This window comes from Perna viridis, chromosome 10, assembly GCF_037379345.1.
Source record: "Perna viridis isolate PV_CMFRI_1.1 ecotype Kerala chromosome 10, ASM3737934v1, whole genome shotgun sequence".
In the NCBI taxonomy this organism is placed as follows: Eukaryota; Metazoa; Mollusca; class Bivalvia; order Mytilida; family Mytilidae; genus Perna; species Perna viridis.
Window position 1 is genome coordinate 21,383,453 of NC_142454.1, and position 24,866 is coordinate 21,408,318.

General features: G+C 31.3%; 1 protein-coding gene across 2 annotated transcripts in view; it reads right to left on the minus strand.

Annotated features, from left to right (window-relative positions):
• LOC148604939 (uncharacterized) overlaps positions 1-24,866 on the minus strand; it is a 75,007-nt gene that overhangs the window by 2,750 nt on the left and 47,391 nt on the right. For both annotated transcript variants that reach the window (XM_088551085.1, XM_088551086.1), the window contains 14 exons: positions 22,996-23,132; positions 17,103-17,265; positions 15,850-16,233; positions 12,835-12,955; positions 7,259-7,417; positions 6,089-6,759; positions 5,641-5,733; positions 4,272-4,479; positions 3,604-3,905; positions 3,111-3,262; positions 2,827-2,885; positions 2,223-2,371; positions 990-1,902; positions 449-613 (listed from right to left, as the gene is read on the minus strand). In XM_088551085.1, the coding sequence (XP_088407211.1) occupies positions 449-613; positions 990-1,902; positions 2,223-2,371; positions 2,827-2,885; positions 3,111-3,262; positions 3,604-3,905; positions 4,272-4,479; positions 5,641-5,733; positions 6,089-6,759; positions 7,259-7,417; positions 12,835-12,955; positions 15,850-16,233; positions 17,103-17,265; positions 22,996-23,132 (3,676 nt within the window). The remainder of the gene's footprint in view (positions 1-448; positions 614-989; positions 1,903-2,222; positions 2,372-2,826; positions 2,886-3,110; positions 3,263-3,603; positions 3,906-4,271; positions 4,480-5,640; positions 5,734-6,088; positions 6,760-7,258; positions 7,418-12,834; positions 12,956-15,849; positions 16,234-17,102; positions 17,266-22,995; positions 23,133-24,866) is intronic.

Here is a 24,866-nt window from a genome sequence, read left to right on the forward strand (position 1 = left end):
ACAAATTTTGGTACATTTTACATAAGAAAATATATTTAAAATGTACATACTTTCAATACAAACGACTACTGCATCCATGTTTAAGTAATAAAATTAAAAATAATATTTTTTTAATTCCATAATCACATTGACATACTTCGGCAATATGACAGTGACAACAGGAATCACCTTTGATGATTTGATGCATACATTTTTTTAAGGTTTGACTTGTTCTGTCTACATGAAATGAAATCAATGTGATGGCATGAAACTTGAAAATACAAATTGTAACCTGTTTCTAAGGTTATTTACTAGGTGCACAAGGTGATTGAGGTTATTTTTTTTCATAGACAGAAAACCTAACACAAAATGAATCACCCTTCTGTTAATACTTAGTATTTCATGGTGTAGAAAGATGTGATGTAAAGTTAAGGGTCATTCATGTTCATAAATACAAGTACTTACTTACCCTCATCATTGCTATAACAGTTACGACAATGGAGTTTATCAACTCGGACTCTGACGTCAGCACCCTGCACACCATTTCCTAATGTAGTGTGACATACACAACATTTAAAACATTGTACATGATAGTATAATCCTAAAGACTCAATCACCATTGCTGCTCCAAAACCTGCAAAAATGAAAGATAAATAATTTTGTTGTTCAATGTCATTTGGAAATTTGTTCTTTTCATTTAGTTCATGTACATATGTCGTTATTCTTTTCTGGAATAAATACCTAATAGCCACAACAACTTTTTAAATTTGGTACAATGTAGGTTGGTGCAAACAACTAGGGATACAATGTACATGTATATGTATAAAAAATGTTACAATCTAAAGTAGCCAAAACATGTATTTGCAGACATTAATCATAAAATCTAGATAAATCCCCTAGATAAAAACCATTAAAATAGCTACATGTACATGTATACCATTAGTTTCAAGAAAACATAAGGCTGTATTTCATCAAAAGATGTAAAGCTTTTTTTCTGTAATAGTACTTACCTAGCTCCAGACTACAATGTGAGCACAATTGTTTCCCACTCACAGCCACAACTTGTTCTGCATGACTCTTCGGTGATGATGGGGATACTGGAGATGACAGATTGGATGAAGACCTTGTTGAAGACGATAAACTTCCTGTTGATGTTCGATTTGGTTTTGGTGGGACTGGAGGCTGGGCTTTTGATTTTATATTTCCCAAATTAAAATTTGCTGGAAGTGTTTGATTCAGATTATTTTGAGGCCTAGCACTAAATTGCTTAAAGTCATTGCTCCTTGTATTTTGAGGGGATAAAGATCTTGGAGGTTGATGGCGTTCATTTTGCCAACGATTTCCAATATTGTCACTCTTTGGTCTGATTGGCCCAGATTGATAAGAACTACTGTGGCCAGATTTTCTCCGTCTTTCGGCTTCTTCCACAAGCCAATGTTCATTAGGACTCTCAGATCTAGAATTATGTTTATGCCCACTATCATTATTTTGCATCCAGTCTTGAGAGCCACGGATTTTTTGTTTGGGTGCATAATTCAAACTATGTATATCCTCCCTGGACACGTGGTCTCTCTCAACATGATTATCACTAGCATTTGTGTGTTCATTACCATTCCTACGGCTAAATGGTCTTGCCGTTCTATTCATCAAAACATCCTCCTGAGAATTTTCCTGATGATGATGCTCATCGTGGGGATGACTAGATCGCCATGACGATGATGCTGTTTCTAAAGACCTTGGTGCAGAATTAGAATCTGCATAAGCTGTGAACTGATGGCTATTCCTTAGAGGTTTATCACTAGTAAATCTACTACTCTTAGTATAAACACTTGGTTCATTTTGTTTCATACTTAATTCCATCTTTTCACGCTCCATTGAAGCCTTCATTTCTTCAATTCTCTGTTTTTCTTGTTGAAGTTTTTCCTAAAAGATAAAATCATAATTAATTTAAGGTAAACTAAGAGGATACATCAGTTTACTTATTGCTGCAAAAGATCAATACAAGTTACATAGTTTGGCATTTATATCAAACTATTTTTATTTAGAGGGATATTTTTTTTCTTTTTTCAGTTACAAGTTGCCATCTAGTTGAGAGTTAAGTATTACATCAATTATTCTTCAACGTGATTCAGATGGAACAAAATAAAACATGAATATTTTTCCTACTTTCATTTTTTTAAATATGTATCAATCCCAATAGATCGATCAAATTCCAACATGTGACCTCGAAAAAAAATGTTTACCTCTTCCATCCTAAGTTGGGCCTCTTTCTCTTCAAATTTCCTCTGTTCCTCTTCTTCCCATCTTCTCCTCTCTTGTTCCAGCCTCTCCTTTTCTTCCTGTCGGATTCTCTCCCTTTCTGCTTCAAGGTCTAATGGCACTTGGTCCTTTTCTGTGGGTAGATGAAAACATATTTAAGTACATAAATTTGGTAATAGTTTATATGTAACTTTCGTTAAAAAAATACAGTGCAGCCTGTTTAGACTAGAACCCTCTCAGTTATGTACGAAGAATCTGTTATGTTTTAGCAGATGCATGGTATCTGATGGTTAATAATACAATGAAACTTATATGAATAGGACATAGAAAGATGTTTGATAGAGACAAGGTTTAGTTTAGAAGATTTTACAGTATTTATACAAATAATCTAATATTTCTGAATAATTTGTCTGGTACCAGTTTCTTACAAATTTTTTGCATTAAACTCATTCAATAATATTTTAAATCTATCTATTGTTTTTAATATTTTTATGGTCCATCTTCGTGTTAAAGAATATCAAAAAATTATATGATTAGTCCACTGATCTAGTTAGGAATTCTAAATTTAACCTTATCAATTAGTCATACCTTGAGTGGATTTGTCACCAATATTGAAGTGGAAGTTGTATTGTGGAAGACTACCATCACTGGAAAAGGAAAGATTTGATTAAATCATATGATATTTTGAAACTGTCCAAAGCCATTCTAAGTTGATACTTTGCAAATGTATAAAAAGCAATTCAAGATTAGTATCAAAGGAAAAAGAACTCATTTCGACAGACTGTAAGCTAATTTGTTTTCCTGACTTTAATTTGCGAAAATTAATCAAAGCTAGAACATCCAAAAAAATATACAACATAATAAAGACTTACTTATCATCAGCCCTGTTCCTAGGATCTATCATCAGAGAAGGAGCAGCGGAATTCTGTTGTATCGCAAAGGACTGTTTGATTGGTTGTCCTGGTTGGATCTCTAACGTCACAGTCTGACCAACTACAGCTTGAGGCTTAACATCCACATGGTTCTAAATTTTTAAATAAAAATTATTTGTATGATTACCGCCTGAAAGAGCCATCATTCTTTCCACTATTAAAACGGTATGTTTATAAATAGAAATATCAGATTTTGTTATTTTGCAGTTTACCCTTACACCAAATCTAAGAACAAAAATTGTTCACGTTTGAAATAATCATTGAGAAAATATAATAGTTTTAACAAATTTTGGTTCTTTATTCAAATTACAAAAAGCTATCTAAAAAAATTGTCTTACAATACATGGCACAAAGTGAGCATATTCTATAACATTTTCCATTCCTTAAAAACACCATTGTTTGCTGCCTTAACATATAAAATCAAGATAGAAACCTGAGTGATGTCATCCTCAGGGAACCTAGGTGATGAAGCTGTTGAGTCCATTGATGCCATACTCAGCCTCTTATTTTCATCATTGATACTACTATTACTAGAGTACTCAGACCTTGGCCGAGGACGCTGCCATCGTCGTAGAATCTCAGGTGGTCCAAACCCACCAGAAGATTGGCTTGGACTGAGGTCATCAGGCCTATCTTGTTGGTAGTTTGGAGGGTTTGAAGTTGGCAGGTCAAAATGGTTCACCTCGGGTCTAGTTGTTATGGTGATGGGTACCTCTCTAACTTGTGGAACAGGATCTGCAATTAAAATCTTCGGTCATATTTCTTGTGTTTACAAAGCTATCTAAAATCTATTAATGAACAGAAAAAAATATATCCTTACCACCTAGATGAACTTTTCAATAGCAAAAACACAAAATCACTTTTTCATATAAATATTTAATGCTCTAGCCATGTATCCTACAGTAATTGAAATCAAATCAAAGAATATATCTTATTGAACATATACCTTTAATTGATTTCTAATAGACTGAGTTAACTTTCACTTGTCACAAACAAAAATTGAACTTCATTTGTTTAATGTTGTGATGTATGGGAAAAATATAAGAAAAAAAACTTATAAGGTAAAAAATGCACAATTCAATTACTGTACCAACAGCTTACCTTCTGCAGGTGGTTTTGACCTATTGACCCTAATTATTGGTTTTTCCTCAACAACTCTCTCATACACAGGCCTTGTTTGTGTTAAGATAGGCTCCTCTTTCTTTAGAGGTTGTTTATCTGTATTAAAGTATGACCTAGAGTAGGATGTCTCCACTGATGTCTTAGTCTGAGGGACTATTTCATCCTCAACAGCTGGTTCAGCTTCAGCCTGATGGAAAGAGAAAAATATCAATAGAATTATGCTTTCTTTTATGCTGACAGCCCATGACTGACAGGTCCATGTGACCATGTCTGTCATGGGTAAAATAGCTAATCGCAATACACAAATTAAAATTAGTTCATTTAAGTTCAGAGGGTCAACGAATGAATTAATCTAACTTTTTGTATGCATGTCTACATTTTTGTATGACAATGTATGTTAATATAGTAAAATTATACAAAAACATGAAGAACTAATTACTATATAACAGAATTTTCAGGGTGATTACTGTTAATCACAAGTGATTAATTGGCACTCAGTAATACTACACATATGCAAATTACTCTTAAACCTTTATTGTAATTCCATAGTTTTTGGCTGTAAAACAGAAGAAATAAGTTCTTACACGAGTGTGAGAAATTTTGTTTTTGATGAGTGGAGCACAGCAAAATGAGTGAAATGGCCAAGAATTTCTCAATTGAGACTTGTGTAAAAATCTATTATAATTGGAGGTGTTAGTAATTATCTGAAATTAGCAGTCCCTTTTATAACAAAGATGCATACATCAGGAAGAAGTCATACACATAAAATTCCAAAATTGTTTTAAAAAATGTAGTCTTATTTGCAACAAAAGTAAATGCATGCATTTCTAAAGCAAATCAGACATCTTTTAATTTCAAAACAATTTTAATTAGAACTGTAATACTGATAATTCCATACTATGACAATGGGTTACACATTTCCCAATAACTACTAAATCATGATTTATTAATAACAAATATATTACAATTAATGGTGATTAAAAGAAATAAATTATCTCCCTTAGTCCATAATATTTCACCTCAACTTCATCATTCTAGTCATAGTTTTCCTTTCCTCTTTTGTCTACCCTGGACACGACCTTTTATGTGCATCTCAGCAGGTGTTTCTTGAAAAGCAGAGGATGCTTACCCTACCAGTGCACCTGGTCCATGCTCCCAATTTTTAGTGGAGTCCGAGTTGCTCATTTACTTTTGTGACTTTCTATATATTATTTTGGTTATTTTGTGTTCTTTGTGTGGCTATTTTCCATGTCTGGTTCCTGGTTTCTGATATTTTGATATCCGCTAGAATCTCAGTTCTCTTGATTACTCTTTCATTAATTAGATTGAAAAAAATAAGATATAATACCTGTCCTTCATTGGTGATGTTATCAACATTTTGGGACATTTGTTCCATAGCCCATTTCTTTTCTTTCTCTAATTCTGACATGATGGAGGATGGCTAAAAATATAATTGAAAATTTCTACAAGAATATATGCAATAAACAGACCTTTTAAAATCAATTCAAAGCTCATAAATGTAGATTTCAATCAGAATTAGAAAAAAAAACAATCTCAATGCAAATTCTAACAAAAAAGAAAAAGAACATAATTCCTATAGTATTATATTGAAGTTAAGTCTGAAATGAAAACAATAGTTACATTTTGAATCATTTACATAAATGTCAAAAAAAAGAGAAGAAAAACAACCTGCTCTATACAAATCCCTACTTTACAATCTTACTATGAAAGTTCTATGTTTAAAATGTTTTTTTATTTCTTAACAATAATGTTATAAAAAAAATATATATCAATACCTGTTCATTCTCATCTGTGTTGCCATGGTTATAATTGTATGGTCTTCTCCTTTGATTCAGTGGTGACTCAGATGGTCTGGAGTTTGGATTCTCAAATTTTGGTGCTGACTGTGTTATCTGATGAGAAGTTGCTGTGATAGTTTCTTCCTTGGGAGGTGAACTTTCAACTTTCCTTTCTGGCTCCAATCTTGACCTGCTTGAATATTCAAAAGTTGACCTTGAATAACTTGACTCTTTTGTTATGTTAGTTGATGGAGACTCTGACCTCCCTCTTGATGAAAAATCATATGTTGACCTTGAATCATTAGTTGAAGGTGGTTCTGACCTTCCCCTTGATGAAAATTCAAGTGTAGATCTTGAATCATTAGTAGAGGGTGGTTCTACTGTCTTTGAGACAGAAACTTCAAATGATGGTTTTGTGTTATTTATAGTCACATCCTTAGCAGGGGATTCCCCTCTATTTCTAGACAATGGTGAAGGTTGATAGGAGGGTCTTGTTCTTTGTGGTCTTTCAGGAGTTGAGGGAGATTCTGTTATTCTTGAAGATGTCCGTGAAGGTTCAAAGGTTGACCTAGTAGAAAATGAAGTTTCTGGCTCTTTTGTTATATTATTTGTCGTAGATGGTTGGAATGCATCATCATCACCACTTTCATCATCATCTTCTTCTGTAACTGTACAATAGACACATTTTTGTAATTAATGTATGAACTGTTTGATTAAGCACATTAAAGGTATGTTTTTTATCTTTATAAGTGCAATCTTAAGGAGTTCATATCAATGAAAAAAAGGCAGAACACAAAAAGAACATTTTTTTCCTGTCATGATTTCTTTTGAAGAAAACAAAAAAAACAAAAATAGAACAACAAAAGAGTACTTGACTCATATCTATTATCTACTAATTATCTAATAATTTCTTTACCGTTCCATAGAAACTCACAACATAGACTAAAACTTCATGTTAGACTCTATTCATCAATATCATCATAACATTCTACTTAATCACTGTGTAATCTATATTAAACATCACACGTATTGATTCACTATTCCTAGGATAGGTTCTCTCGACCCAAACATTCACCAATAAAATACAAAACACCTATTTGGATGTCAGTTTTAAATGTATCTTGATAGGCTTATTCTCTATTGATAAACTAGTACACTTTCCAGTACCTGATGCATATCTTTTGACTCGGATTTCTAACTCCCCCTTTTTGTTAGATTCATCAATGACTCTACGAACCATGGCCTGTGTCATGAAACCAATATCCCTATTGTTGATGGATAGAATTTCGTCTTTGGCCTGAACCTCACAGACATCAGCAGCACTCCCTGAAAATAGTTAATTCCCATTTTATAAATATTTGCCAGTCAATAAACGTGTAAAAGATATATAGACCAGTCCACAATACATACATAGCTGTAATGCACTCTGTAATAAGTATGTATCAGTACACTTACAAAGCAATATAGGCTTCAATATGGAATAATGCAATAAATTGGTCAGAGCATGTTTTGGTCACCTGATAATAAATATTTCAAGTTTGAACTAATAACATTAGAGTTATGGTGCTGTATGTGTAGGATTACGATCATGACTATTTAATAAAATGGTTTAATTTTTCATATCTATGAATCTCTAGCATCCATATGATGTAAAGACCCTGACAAACCAAATTAAATATTTCAATCAAAATTATAATTTCATGCTCAAAATTATACATCAGGATACTTTTTATGATTACTTCATGCATGCAAAATATTGTCAAATTCATATTGAATCATTCACATCTAAAAACAAAAAATTCGGTATTAAAACAAAAAATTCAGTTCTATTTGAGTTTTTCATATACTAACATTTCACTCCTATGAAACCAGAAGAATTTCCATGATAGATTCATTCAAGATTCATCATAATTAGTTACAAGATATTCATGATATTCTGACAAGTGTAAAATTATGACATTTATGGTTAAAATGACAGTGAACAAACATTTTTAAATTTTCTTGAAATCTGCTTGGCAGGTCAAATATATGATGGCAAAATTGGTGTTATTTTTTTTTAAGTAAAACAAATGGTAGTTTGGACAGAAAATGACACAATTCCAATGATGTGACAAGAAATATCAATTTGATTTGTACCTGGTGATTCTTTGACTTACAAAAATTATTTGATTGTACACGATTTCAATACTGAACACACAGACAGCTGGACAGTCAAACTACTTAAATCAACCTTAGCTAAGTAAGGTCTAGCTACCATGAAAATGAGCAAAGTAATTGTTAATGATGCTTTACCCTAGATAAAATAAAGCATTTCTAAGACAGAGAGAGAGAGAGAGAGAGAGAGAGAGTCAATTTTTTTTAGTACCCATGACCTTTTCAAGAATGTAGTGACCTCAAAACTTATTGACATTTCTGGACTGGTGACTTAGACATATATTTTACAAACAAAATGCTGACTTAGCAAAAACAGTACAATACAAGTCTTAAGTTATAAATAATTTGTCAATGATACCGATTACTTTCAATGGTGAAAAAATGGTATGAACTGTTATTAATGAAATGATAGTGAATGCATGAGTAGTTATATGGAAACATCATGAAAACAACACGATATGTAATGAAACTATGAAATATTTGTACAAATATTTTTACATGATGAATATAAATTGGCATGACAACGGTGTTATGTTATAATGTGTAACAAGGCCTTGTTCTATAATCATGTGACAGAATACTTAACATGTAATTATTTATTTTCATGTAATTCATGTTATACTCAGGTAAGCATACTTGACCTTGACCTTTTGACATGTACAGATGGTTTAAGCCACAGTTAATGTTAAGATTATTATACACTTGTGCTAGTTTTGATTTTGTGCAATTATGTTAACTTTCGGTAAGGGTTTTTTTTACATTTTTAGCTTGTTGAAGGCTAGAAAGTTTGTACTTTTTCACCAGTGTATAGCATCTGAATTTGTATTAGTACAATTAACAAGCCAAGCAGCTTGCTAAAAAAGGAGGAATTGGTTATAGATTTTCTCCATTGAAAATCTGTGTTAAACTTCTTTGAAAAAATAAGTGTATAATTCAGCTATGGCATGCCACACCAAGGATAATTATTGGTCAGGCATCTGCTATACTAGCTGCTTCACCTCTGCTCTCTCCGTTTTCAATAAGACTTGTTATTGTTAGTCATTGTGTCAAGGATATGTTCTCCATATCTCTGTAATTGAATACTTTTTACATGTTTTACTATACCAAACACTTTTTTTTCATTGCAGTTTAAACAAAATGTGATGTTAAAGATCACTATGTTGAGCTTAGTAATACAGGTATACAGGAAACAAAAATGATCAATGTTGGTTATTAGACATTGGTCTTATCATTGGGCCTGGTGCCTTATTCCATAAAACATCTTAAATTGAGGTTTTAATAAAAGCTTTCCTAAAAAAGTTGATTTCCAACAGTATGACTGGTCAATGCTTTAATTAAGGTTGAACTGATAAAGTTCTCAATTTGAGGTGTTTCTTCAGACTTCAGGCTCTGGTGTCAGTTTCACAAAAAGTCGTAAGTGTAAAATTGATCGTAAGTAATGACGTCATAAACTAAAATACCATTGTGACGTCATGATTTACGATCAATTTCACACTTACGACTTTTTGTAAAACCGACGCCAGGTCTATTAGTGACGCCAGGTCTATTAGTGAATCAACAAGTTAAATAGTTGGTGAATCAAAAAATGAACAATTGATGTGCAATCTTTTCCCTATACCAATATCAGTTACCATGGTAACCAGTTTACTCACCATTCACAAGAACGTTTGTCCCTGAATCTATTGTGTAATGAATGAAAATGATAATGCACAATGTAGTGAAACATGATTTGAAACTGTGAAAATATTCATATTTATGAGAACTAATTTTTGTGGTTCTGTCAAAATTTCATTAACCCATACTGTTTTTTTTACTAATGTTATCAGAGCCTTTAAGTTTTTAAAAGAAATTTTACTTTTGGTTAGAAATTCAAGTTTATTGTTTGACCAAAACATGAAAAACACAAAATAAGTTGGTACCCTACAAACAAATTCTTACACAGTGGACAAAATATACTAATATACAAATATGATAGAAGTAGGTGCAAATTAATGATTTCAAAAAGATGTAATACATGTAACACCAGAGCTATAGGGCAACATTCAGATAAAGTAAATCCAAATTAATTCAAAGAAATGATACATGTACCATGCAATTATACAAATAGTCATTATTATTTCAAATGCTTGACAAGATTTAAAAAAATGAAGAAAATTAGAAAGTAACATTGAAAAATTACTTAAAAACATATGCTAAGTCTTTATAAAGCACAAAACATAATCCATAAACTTTGACCTCTTAAATTTTCTCTAGGGTGGACAGGACCTTGTACAGAGACAATACAGGATGTGTATTGCTACGGCCATTGTAAATGATGTACCATGAATGCCACAAGGCAGTCATAAGTTAGGAGTTAATATGTCAGACAAATATTCAGCCTTGTAGCTGCAAGTCAGAAACATGGCCTTAGACCATAACAACACCTCATAAGTCAACTAATTTGATTGGTTTTAAGTAAAAATACCTTTTCCTGAAGAATTGATAACAGTTTTTATTTAAAAATTTTTCATACATCTGTAATTAATGCACTGTCATTCTGACTGTCTTTAAAATATTTCTACAATGTTGAATCATGCCAGTTATGTAACAAAAATGTTTGTTAATTTTCCTTTTAAAATGTCAATCGAGGACATAACATAAATAAAACCTCAGAATTTAAAATAAGAAGTCATGACTCTTCCTTCAAAGTCATAGAATTTCAAAAAAAGAAGGTAACTCTTGTACAAAAACAATTTACTGAATCAGTCTATAAACCTGGCATTAATTATGCTTTCAAATTTAAAAAAAAAACATATGGTCTTTCAGAATTTATGATCAATGCCCTCAAAGTTGAAAATAGCATATTCTTGTAAAATTAACATCCACTAAATTCATTTCTAAAAAATAAGGTCTAGAAATAGTATGACAGGTGTGAACCCAGAACTTTTTGTAATAAAAAAAAAGGTTCTCATCTAGGAATTTATAAATGGAAACAAGAGAAAGAGGTATTGTATCATTTCTACCAAAATTTAAGAATGGTCCTGCCCCTACTACTCTTTCCCTGAGGATCCATAACCAGCATGGACTGGAACTCAATTATAGCATAAAGAATTTATCCATGGAGATCTAAAAAATAATATGATTTAGGCAAAGCCTATACCTGAGCATCACACTTATTCACTTACCAAGTTTGTTTATTAAGGCATTAAGAGAAGGACAAAAACTGAAGGTTGTCCATTTTCTTTTTAAAATAATTCAGCTTACTGGATCTAGATGCTATAAATAAATTATTTTTTTTTATGTTCTTGAATTGCATATTTTAGTTTTAAAGCAGTTTAAAGGCTACTTTCACTATAATTCACTTCCTGACCATTTTCTTCAGGCCTGTCTGATACTTATACATCTACCATTAAGTCTCACAAGTGATGCTCCTATTACACTTTGACCTACTTACTAACTATTGAGTAAAACAGGATGTTGACATAGTTTTTTGTCTGCCATAAAAAATCCTAATCAAACATATTTATCAGTACAAATGGGTATTAGAGAAACACAGTGGTGACTAAGAGGCTGTCATCTTTGTGTCCCCAGTCATAGGCCAAAATTCTTAACATATGATGCTTTTTATTGTGATTTTGTGATTAAAGCGTTGTTTGTTTTTAGTTTGATGTAGATGAAGATGTACCATCACATTAAATGTTTTAACCTTTACTTGTCTTTTAAAACTATTCAGCAATTTGTATCAAATCAAATGATCTATAAAATGTAACTATTTAAGCTCAAAACTCTAGCTTAAGGTTACTTAAATGATATTATAAAAACTTTCATTTCAGAGATGTCAGACTTAACTTTGATCAGTGACATGAACAATCTCCTTTTTCTAATTCTCATAGGTAACATTTAGTAATCAAAACGTAGGAAATTGAGAAATACTAAAAAATAATTATCTAATGGTTAGATCGCAGTCAACTTTTTAACTTTAATATAAAAAAAAAACTAATTCAATACAGCAATTTTCTCATTATAGTAATGTAATTACAATGACTGATAGCATCTCAAACAATTTTAAAAGATGAAATAGAGATTTTATCCAAATGGTTATACTGACATTAGCCTATTATCAGGTATAATAGGAATTTATATTTATTTAATGACAGAACTGTATAAGTACATTTTAGAAAGATCAATGACCAGCATGACTTGCACTTGCAAGGAAGAGATTTTTTTTATAAATTAAATAACATTTTGTCCTCTTCTAGTTTCAGTTCTAAGAATCATTTCTATACTGAACCACACATGCAGTTATCTTTGGGGTGTACATTATACTAACTCAATTTTTCAAACAAGAGCATAAATACTTATAATACAAAATTTAAGTTATCACATAATTTTTTAACAACAGATAATTTGTGAAAGTGCAAAAAAAACCTTTTTTTCTAAAAATATAGAATTCTGAAAATATTTTGCAGAAATCTAAGATGGTATCAATATCTAATACTCCCCACTAAATATAATAAACCAGCCCAAATCTCTCCCTACTAAAATTCATCAATTGGTAGTTTCATGGACATTTCCCCACATCTTTGGTTCCTGCTATAAAGCATACTAACCAATATTAACTTTATCTATAATGACTGGCTGCTTCTTGTCTTGACCACCAACCACTGTTATTCCAAATCCTTTAGCATTGTGGGGCTTCTGTTTGATCTTGATGTTTTTCTCCACATAATTCTGGAAAACAACAGCTTCATAAGATATCATGACTCACACAAAAAATATATATGCATATAAGTATACAGCTTGATAACCTTATAGGACAGTCACATCAATATATTGGAATGTCATAAGAATAGACATCTTGCACGAGTGAAGCATATATATATGTCCCTCCACTTGCTTTTTGTTGAAATTCTTATATCTGACTGAAGAAAATCATGTCCATGCTACACTGTATTTCTGTTATGACAATGTCCATTCAAGTATTAACATTAATTTGTGGTATCAAAATCCTAAAAAGCAATGCTTCATTCCTTGAATTCTTTGCTTGACAAATGAACAAAGAAAATAAAGCCCCTCATCTACACAGCCAATCACAAAAAGTTACTTCAAAACCAATCTGCTTCATAATCAGATCAAAATTCCACAAGACCTATTTTTCGATATGTGACCTAAATGTTACATTGGTCAAAACACCAAAATAAATGTCTCATTCAATTAATTGTTGAACACAAAATCAACAGATCTCAAAAATACTTTGGCACCAACTCAAATTTGTCAAGTATGCGTAAAAAAATAAACATCTGAAAAATTAACAAAAAATTTAATTTAGACACTGTCATGGGGCATGTATAGATACCAATACCTTTAATGTAAAAGATTTAAATCTAATCCATCCCTAGGGGTGTACAATTTTCTACTGTGTCCATACATAATTCCCTTTGTACCCTGAACAATAATATCCAATCAGCTGAACTAATAATTTACTATTTAATAAACTTTCAAAGCAACCCTTGATCTAATTCTCAGTCAGCTTGCCTTCAAAAACAAATTGAAACAGCCATTTCCTCTTATATGGTCATTAACTGGTTTATTAGTCACAAATTCCACAGACTGGTCGTTTTTAAATCTTTCATAAGTGTAGTTGATTTTTTTTCATTTCTTGAATTGATGTATCCTGTTCCAATCTAGAAGTTGCCAACTATTTTAAACCAGAAAATAAAAGCATTGCATATATACAATGTACAATGCATGTATAGAAAAGGTCAATGTATATAAACTGTAAAGGCTTAAAACATGTGACACCAGTAGTACCATTTATATATACCCATTATATTATGGACTAAAATTCTTAGCAATATGTTTTTTTTTTTGATTTACCTCAAATTAAGCAAGATTTTGTTTAAGTTCAAATTCATCTTAGAACTATTAATTATTTATCATATACATATATGTTGCCCTTTTAATATCATTAAATAATGTATAACATTGTATCTACATGTACATGTATTTATGTAGTTATATTACAGCTGTCACAACAGTATTTAATATGTTAAAATCATCATTGAAATCTAGCTACCTCATATTTAAGTAAGTATCCCACAAACATTCTATTTTTGTTACTATTTTCTTTTTAATATGTACATTATGCAAAATATTTCAGTTACTACTGTTTAAGTCTGTAAAAAATATTTGAATTTAGTACTTAATTACCACTCAACAGTTTTTTGTATGTATGTACATGTACATGTACAAGGCTTCATTGATTGTCTGTAAATCTGAGTCCAATGGCAGATTTTTCATGCATTTCAGCATGTTTAGGATGAGAACGAGTAGATCAACTAAACACCCATTTTTTATACCAGCCTGACAAAGTGAGCCTAATTTTAAATGCACTAGTTTGCACAATCAACTATACCCACAATTTGGCATGTCACCTTAATCAGGCAAATTGTTATGACTACTGTCATCATAATACATGTAGCTGTATAGTATGTTTCAAGCTAGTTGTAGAGACAGCCACAACAAACTAGAATTAAATCCACAACCTAATAAGGTTCTGCAGCAAGTACACTACCACAAGACCACATACGCGTTAACAAAAGAACTATATCTGTACATTCGGCAAAAATTAATTTCTGCGTATCTCAAATATATATATATGTTTAAAGCACTGATTTGGGCATCGATAAGACATTTTAAGACATTCAGTACCACTATGAGAACAACCAATCTGAAAACAAACAAAACAGCAACAGTACATCAAAACAAGTCCAAACCACTCTAGATAAAACAGAAACTTGTCTTCACCAATCAAATACCATAAATATCTACATATCAAATTACTGATAAATTCAGCTTGTATAAACTAACCACCTTCAAACATCTTAGTTAATAAACCCTTTCTTCAAATGAATGTTATTTTTTTTTCCAGACTAATTACTGCTGTCATTTTCAGATTGCCCACTATATAAGAGTAGTAACATTAAGGAACTAGGAAGTATGATATGACACCAGTAGTTTGAAGTATGTGAATAGATAACATTGAGAACTGAGGTTATCTAACAATTTTGCACCCTTTTGAACAAAGTCTACTCCATATTAAAAACATTTGTCAAATACTAAATACTTGAAAGATAGCAGATAGAAACTTAACACAGTGTAAAGCAAACCAAAGCTCATTTAAGAATATACCTGACTCCCTACCACCATTACAATACCGTCAAAACAAATTCGTCAAACAGGAAGTTAATGCTGCTTGATCACAAAAGGTGGCCTATTTACAATGTATAAACATCACAGCTCTACAAGAAGTTAATGCTGCTTGATCACAAAAGGTGGCCTATTTACAATGTATAAACATCACAGCTCTACAAGAAGTTAAAGAGAAATCTGTGAGGAGAAATTGTGGAGGAACAAATGTATGGACAGACACCATGATCCCTATGTACAATTTCCCTCCCAAAAAACAGAGGTATAAAAAGATTCTTTTTTTCACTTCCTTTAGTAGGAATTGATCCTTATTAAGCATGTTTTCCAACTACTTTCAGAATTAATCCAGTTGTCTCTCAAGGGCGATTTCATGTGTTTTATATAAACCTGACCTTGAACATAGCAACCTATCTTACCCTCGGTTTTGCAGGTTCAACCTTTTTCTTTGTTGGTAGCGATGATCTAGCAGTTTGTGTATCTAGAACTTTAGTATCCTTCAATCGATTCGATTTAGAATCCACTTTGAATTCATGTGTTTTACGTGGTGGCGGCTTTTCAACAGGTTTTTTACTAGCATCTCCATCATTCATACTTTCAAAACTTTTCATTATATCACCTAATTTATTTGATAACCTTCTGGCACTTGTGTTTTGAGGTGCCGATTTTTCAGCATTATGGTTTTCATCAAATGTTCTTTTTATTGTTTCTGTTTTTGTTTGATTAGGTTTTGAAGCCTTCTCTTGGTCTTCAACATCGTCAGCCCAGGATGCCACCCCAAATGTGGCACTTCCCATTGATTTCTGTGATGGAAATAAAAAAAATTTGATTAGTCTAATGTGAGCATAAATCAGGTGTAGATATTCTTTAATACAAATTTGCACCTTATTATACAATGTTATTTTTTTCCATTTGATTTTTGTCTTTGAATATAAAATTGTGTACATTTTTGTTATTTTCAGTATTTGATCATATCATTGTTTTTATTTTAATAAATTCATATAGAAATGTACATGTATCTGCACATATACAATGTATCATTACTCCCTGAAAGACTGGCAATATTGTAGGTGGGGAATCAATTTTAGTATAAGTTTAACTTCTCTTTAATTTTTTAAAAGAACTTTATGGTACTATGTTTATTTTTTTGTTCCAAACACTAATATATAATGCATTTTCACATAAGAGAAAACAAAATGTAAAGAATTGCTGGTTTTCTTATAAATTCAAATACTATTTTTCTTTAATTGATGCATACCCTAAAGGCTATAAAGCTGACTAATAATTATAAATATTTAGTGTCGGTAATCAAGTAGTCCATTGAATTTATTTTAAGAGATTTGGTTTGATTAATCATTTTCTTTTTCTGGTTTCATTGAAGATGTTTGAAGTTAATTTAAAACTGTATTAAGATGTTTGGTTCTAGCTTTTGGGTGAGGCTCCAATATCTTATCTTGTGTGAACAAAAACATAATTCTAACATGTAAAAATGCTACATCAATTTTTGATACCCGTACATGTATACCAGTATGGAACCTATATAAAAGCACAGTAAAAGATCAAATCTTAGGACTCTGCCAAACCTAGCAAATAATTAAATATGCTCTAAAACCTCACTGGTGATTCCACCTTCTATAGCAATGAAGTGTAAGTTTCACACTTTTAAACTTACTGATCTATTTTTGGAAGACAACATAGGAGCTCTTTTTGACTCAATATTACTGTAATCAACCTTGGGAGCCTCTTGATTTGATGGAGATTTCACTGACCAAACCAAATCTTCATCATCTTCTATGGGATAAAAGTGTAAATTTCCTGTGCTTTTCCTTTTTTCCCTGAAAATGAAAAAAAAAGTAGTAATTTTTTCCTTTGATAATGTTGACAGATATTTTTTTTTCTTGCACATGACAAGATATATTTGGAAATATCAGTCTCAACATTAGGAGTGATTGTGACATCATCAGACACATTGACAGTTTGTAGTTGCACTCTTAAATTTTTTGCTAAGAGGGCATAAAAATGATGAAAAATGCAACTATTAGATTACCAATAAACAAAATAAAAGTTACTTTCAATTTTGAAGACAATATCATGTGGAATTCATAGAGTTGTCAAAATGGCTCGTCAAGATGTACCACATAATATTGTGGGTATAAAAAAATGTCAGCTAAATGCCACCCATGGGTCAGGAAACCCCAACACCACTGGGCAGGCTGCAGCTGGCACTACATAATGTATATGTGAATTGAGTATTATTAACAATGTTAAGCTCATTTTAAATCCATATAAATTTGAAAGACAAATATAGTTTAAGGTATTCATTTACAATTGACATGAATTTACAATGTACATGTATTTTTTCATACCTAATAATTTAATCCTAATAACTGTTCTTATTTGCATTTCTACTTGAAAAATCTGATTATTTCCCCTGAATAGAGAACCTGAAGTAGCTACAGAACTATACAGCAGGGGTATCAATTCAAACATCAAATAAGACATAATTATATTTGTATCACATAAAAACACACTTGAGTCAACATCAAGGTATTTATGGCTGTCTCAATAGACAGCAAGTGTCACTCATAAGATATTGTTACAACCAGAAAATTTAAAACAACATGATGATCATTGTCCACCTATACAATCATACTGGTACGGTTCCTTAAACGATAACTTAGTTCTTCTTGACATGAAACAGTTGGGTATTCAAGCTATGCAACTGAAGGATAAGTGAAGGGTTCTTTACACACACAAATTCAAGGCCAACTGGGAAAAAGGATTTAGTTTAATGAAAGAATTAGATGAATTTATACTAGCTTGACAACAGACACTTTAACTGGTAGATATTTTTGACACGTTCAAAGAAAAGTTGTTTTTAGAATTAAAAAGAATATTTGAGTCTTCCTTGGAAAGTACATGTATGTATGAAACAAAGTAAATATTGGTCCCTAACTAGGACCAAAAAAAACAGTTCAGAATGCAAGAAATCACCTTCATTCATTCTTATGAAAATGAATGTTTTACTCATCATGTTAAGTCAACTGCGATTGCTGACAGCCTAAAAACATCTACTCCAATATTTATCCAACAAAAGCTTGTCTCTTCTTCATGCAAAACTTTTTTTTTTTTTAATAAAAAAACACATTTTTCTATTTGTTTGCCTATAAATCAGTATAACAATCAGATAAATAACTTTTTTACCCTACCAGTGCACCTGGTCCATACTCCCAGTTTTTAGTGGAGTCCGAGTTGCTCATTTGCTTTTTTTACTTTGTATGCGTGATTTTGGTTGCCTTGCATTGTTTGTTGTGTATGTCTGTTTTCCATGTCTGATCTTTGTCCCTGGATTACATTCTTTTGATTACCGCTATAACCTTGGTTCCCTTGATTACTCTTTTAAAAATCAAACCATAGCCATTACCCCTTGGGATGGCCTCAAATTTATAGCCCACAAATGTAGGTGAATTTTTCTTCTACTATTTTGAAATGCAGGAATGTAAGACAAATATATGATGTCTAAAATCATGTAAATTAGAACTTAAGATCACATTTTTGCACAAAGTAAATATTTACACAAGACAAAAAAAACATGTAATAATTCCAAAAATAGTTCATTCAAGTCATGATTGTCAGGACCTCTATTTTATGAGGAGGTTAAAAGGAATATCATCAAAGACAAGTCACTTTGAAGAGTTCAGGGGAAGACTGAAATTACCATTATTGTTATTTATCACCATTAGAAGTGAGAGGAAACATGTGTATATAAATAAACTATAAACAAACTGGAAAAAGGCCAATTAATTTCTGATCATCAAGACAGTTGGCATAATCTACTACCTAATATGGGTGACAACCTAATGGAAATTTGAATTTTTGTGTTGGGTTATAATCAAATAGTTCATATTCCTTGCATGCAACATGTACATGCATCAAAATGTACTGATTCCATTTTTCCTTGTATTGACTAACACTCTAACAGCTGACAGGTTAAAATCTAAAATATCTTAAAAATAGTTTATTTTGCATTCACTGTGAAGTGTTCATTTAATTAATTTGAGGGTATATTTCATTTTTCATATCAAATATTTAATTCCATACAAATACTTATCTTTGAATGCATTCTCTCCATAGTAAAATAGAGTCAATATGACTGGGAGAAAATTCTAAATTTTCTTCAGTAACTGTCAAACCTAACCTACGATCATAAATTTTATATCTGGTGAACACCCTAATTGAAAATCATGTCAACTATTAGGAGACCTAACCAAGAATGTAAAGACTAAGCAAATATTGTTTAAACAAAACATTCCTGTAAGATTTGTTACTGATTACACAACCCTGGGTAACCCCCTTGTAAAAGATTTTCTAATCAAAGTCTCAAAAGCCCAGACTACACTTTGCATATTATACATTTAAAAGAACAGAGTCAAAAGTTTACTATGTTGAGAACAATCAACTCAGGACCTATTGTTTGTTTATAATTACTGAATTCAAAAAAATATATTACAGAACAAATATAGTTAAAACTTAACTGAATATGCTATTATCTCCAAGTAAATATTAGCAGTACTCAATACACAAAAGACGTGTGGTATTAACAAAAAATATGAACCAAGTCCAAACACAATATTTTATATGTTGATTTGAACAATAAGGACACTTGAAATTTTCATCCTTAATCCCTGACAAAATAAAAAGACAACTCAGTTGATAATGTAAATTTGGTTATTATTGTAGATTTTAGAGTAAATAGTCTGGTCTGCCCAGTATGTGGTCAAATTTGGTCATCAGAATTTCATTCACAATGAAAATGTTAAAGGTAATTACATAAACATGAATCATAATATGTTACAACATTTGTTTTTTCACATTATTGTCCTTACAGAACCTTCCCCAAATACGAAATTATATCCACAAGTTCAATGGAAAGTCACACATATTTCCATAAATATTTTGATATTCTGGGAATTTTTATATTTCAACTCAATGCAATGCTACACTGTACAGCAGATATTATTTTTTTTCCACTGTAAAAATTGACATTTTCCCCTAAAATGAAGGTATTTATCTTCCATTGTCTTAATTTTTTTTTATTTACAAGAAATTAATTTTCAACAGATACTTGGACCAAATATTTTAGACCATAAATTAGAGCAAAACAGAGGACCAAACAATAGTACCCGATATTTATCTCTATAGTAAGGCTCTGGAAATTTTGACAGCCCATGTCGGTCATTTTACCGGAATTGATGTAAACCTGTCAATTAAGTTTCAATATCTCCAATAAACAATTAGAAGACAGGTAGACAGGATGTTCAGACACAATTTAAACCACCCAGACTGTAATTTATAAGGGCTGACAACTTTCTACGTCCGATACTGGAAAATGGTCATTCATTTGTAAAATTTGTTGGTCAATGACCATCATTTTTAACCATTTCCAGAGCCTTGATCAATAGCATACTGTTACACTTCAACTAATGTTATGGTGTATGTAAATATTTTCTGTTCTCATAGTAGGCATGTACATACATGTAGCATGTACATGTACTTGAGTTTTTAGGTTGCTGAATTGTTCCTCTATTTTTGATGCCTCAGTGTTTTTTTTTCACCAATTCACATCTCTACCATTCCAATCCAAACAACTAATAGATTAATTTACTTAAATTGGTCCTTAGCAGTCATCAATTGATTCCTAAAATTATTTCAATCTAATGAATTATCTTCTCTTAAATTACCCCCTTCATTGTTTCTGAGAGTTCTAAGTCAAATGAAGCCAATTTTGCTAGATAAGCACCTTTACCAGTTCAGATGTGATCAATATCATAATGTGTGTGTTCAATAAACACTCATATCAACAAAACAATCACAAACATCAATATCTTTTCAAATGAACAAATGAATTTTTCCTGTTTGATTTTCGTAGATAATAACTGGACAGATTCAATAAATATTTCTATATTACATTTGTTAAATTGATTTTGAGCTCAAAATCAGGTTAAAGTAGCCACAGATATCCTGAAAGGGATGTGGAATTCTGTGTTATGACCTCTGTTTAGCTTTGTAAGGAACATCTTAATTTTAGTAGATCACCATAACTTTGGTCTCTTAGTGCTGCTTTTATCCATTGTCATCTACATGAATATTTGTTCTTTAATGTTTAAATTTTTTGTGCTTAGAGCAACACATGTCAAAAGAAACATCACCTTATTTCTTACTGATTCAGAATGCTTTAAAGCAACATTTTAACCTCTGCAAATAAAAAAAAATGTTCACAACTACACTATTAATAAAACAAATATAATATGAAACCAAAGGGTTTTAAATTCAGTATTTCTTCCCAGTACATATTTGAAATTATTAATGCTGTGGGATAAACTCTGGAAATTGAGTATGGGTGTGAAAAGGAAGTTTTGTGCTGAATTTTAGGCTCCAAAGAGACTGATGTGACGTGAAATATTTAAAAAAAAAAAATCAATAATCATTTAAATGTATCTGAGTTTCTGATTATTACGGAGTGTTAACATTATTTCAGTCATTTTTTGAGTTGGAACATTTTTTTTTTTGCAAATTGTATAAATACAAAGTACATGTATACCTAATTGATGGTTAAAGTTATACTGCCTGCTGAGAGAACAATGAAAACTAACTGAACTGAACTCCTGTGAGGCTTTATACCTTGATCAGTTTAGACAGAAGTTTGGTATTCTAAGATTTAGAATATATTTCAATTGATATAACAGAGCTTTAAAAAGTGCCTGGTTTAGATAAGTTAATTTCGGATTAATCAGGGTTCGGTTACACAATTTTGACTGTAATTCAAACAATTTAGAATTTTTTCTACTAAATCAAATGTAGTCATCAAGACATGCTTATGCCTTCAATCATAATACCAAGTTTATGAATAATCATCCCAATATAATATAGAAGTTTCCTCAATAACTTCAAACATTACCAAAGTATTGATATATAAGTCAATGTAAGTAAAGAAATTCATCCTAAAGTTATGTTACTTGTCTACTATAAATCACATGAAGAAACTGATGAACTTTGTTGGTGTCAAGAATTAGGACAAATGCCTGATAGCAGCATGATGGAATGGCATGTTTCCTAATGAAATATTTCCATTCATGAAGATTTACTGCTCCATGTCTGTCACAACCTTAAGGCATATGACACCTAACTAGTTGTAACATCACTGTGATGGTAAAGGTAAATTCTGCTGAACAAACATTGTACAGGTACATTTACCCTTAATCTCCAAAAATAAAAGTTTCTTAATTGCATCAGATACATGTACCCATAATCTCCAAAAATAATAGTTTCTTAATTGCATATCAATTATTTTCAAATCTACAGAGTATATTCAAGCTAAAACCAAAGACAAACTATCATGTTTAAAGCTTTGCTCCAAGGCAAACGAAATTATTCCTCTAGCAGTATTCTAGAAATGTTCTTTTTGGACGGCAGTGGTGTGAAAATTAAAGGCACTGAGGCAAATTCTATTCAGGACAGATGTATATTTGTATCTTATTAACAACATAAAGCTTCCCTTTTCTCACCTTTCCTGTCTCATTTGTTCATAAGTTTTGGTTCTTTTCTTTTCTTCTTCCCCTTTAATTAAATCATCAGTCCCCTCAACTCTCTCTATGGTAGCTGCTGATTGCCTTCGTCGACGATTCTTCCAACTTGATAAATTCTGAAATTGCAAAAATATCAATTTCTACTAAGTGTGTGATCTGGTAAGAGAAGTACAAAATGAAAATTCAATCGCAAACAAAGATACGAAAGCAATAAGATAGCACAGTGTCATCTCAATGAATACATGTATATTTTAGTGTAGTTTGGTACATGTAAGCACAAGACTTGCATGTTACATTTAGAATAACAGAAGCTATGAGGTCAAGACTGGAAATACACAGTGAAATGTTAGTAAGAGATGTGATGTTCTGTAGAGACCATCAAAACTGATGTTAGTCCACTAATCGGCGACATCACAGTCAATTTGAACATTATCATTGGAAATTGCTGATATTTTTCAGTATCACAACAGCAGCCCAAGATAGAAAATATGAGGCACTAAGAACTATGATATAACAATGAAGTTGCCAAGAAATAAAATTTACATGTATAAAAAGGAAAGTTGTTGTAATACTGAGATGGATCCAGGCCCCTGCCAGATCAATTTCTTCTACACACACAAATTTAAAGTACCTAGTATCTACATGTATTTAGGTTTTATTGCATTTCTAGTATACAGAGTACAATTACATAGTGATATACTTCAATTTGATCATCATCAGAGACCTACAGCTGATTCACGGGGGATGGAAAATGGTATATGGATTGGATTCAACCGTGGGCTTCTGACAATCTATTTGATAAAAAAAAACAAACATGTACATGTACATTTGTACATTTATACATGTATGTATGTACAATATAGTACATGAACATGTACATACTGTATATTCAGATCCTGATATTATTATTTTTCACATTTTCTTGCTTCAATACAACATTGATGCAACCTACACAATGTACAACAGCATGTACTCTACTTAAACATGTTTGGCAAAGAATATCATGTATATGGGAGTTCTCTGACATTTGTTTTCCAGATTTTTCAAACTACCATGAAAGAACCAATTTAATAAACATTATTACATGTGAAAATTACTTTGTTTACAGTTGAATAGCACAAAAACTTTTCTTTGAATAGAGAACCTTTTTCCCCCTTAATCTGAGATCATGGATTTTTATCTTAAATTCTTTTACATGTATGTATTATATACAATGTAAAAAACTAAATAGTATAAGAAACCTCCAGATGGCATTTTAAAACTGAATATTCAGCAAAAAACATATTACAATACATGTACATGTATAAATTTTTATATTAATTTCATATCACATGACATAACCAGTATAGACAAATATATAAATTGGTTGTCTTGTTGCATGTATAGATCTGATCATGTTTTTTGCATCAAAATTAAAGTTGTTGACAATGTTATTTATCTGTTTAAACCAAAACCCACCAAGATTAAATAAATATAGATTATGTAATCTGCTGTATTTGGCCCAAAAAATACTTAATATCAGATGTTGCCATCATAAATTTGAGATGCGTAGGCTTGAAATAAATGGTCACGTACAATTAAGGAATGTTTATCAGTGAAATCTCTTGAATCAAAATCCTTGTATTTTTATTGCAAAGGATTAAGTTTCTTCAATTTGATAAATGAAAGATTACAACTAACAATGTAGAAAACAAATATGAAATGCATACAAGTATGTATGAAAAAATAAAGGACTTGGTTTTCAGTCAGCTCATAAAACTTTTTGGTTATTTTTTATTCTTTTGAAATCTTTTCCACTTTAATATGTCATATGGCAAAAAGGTCATTACAGGAGATATAAGGATAAAAAA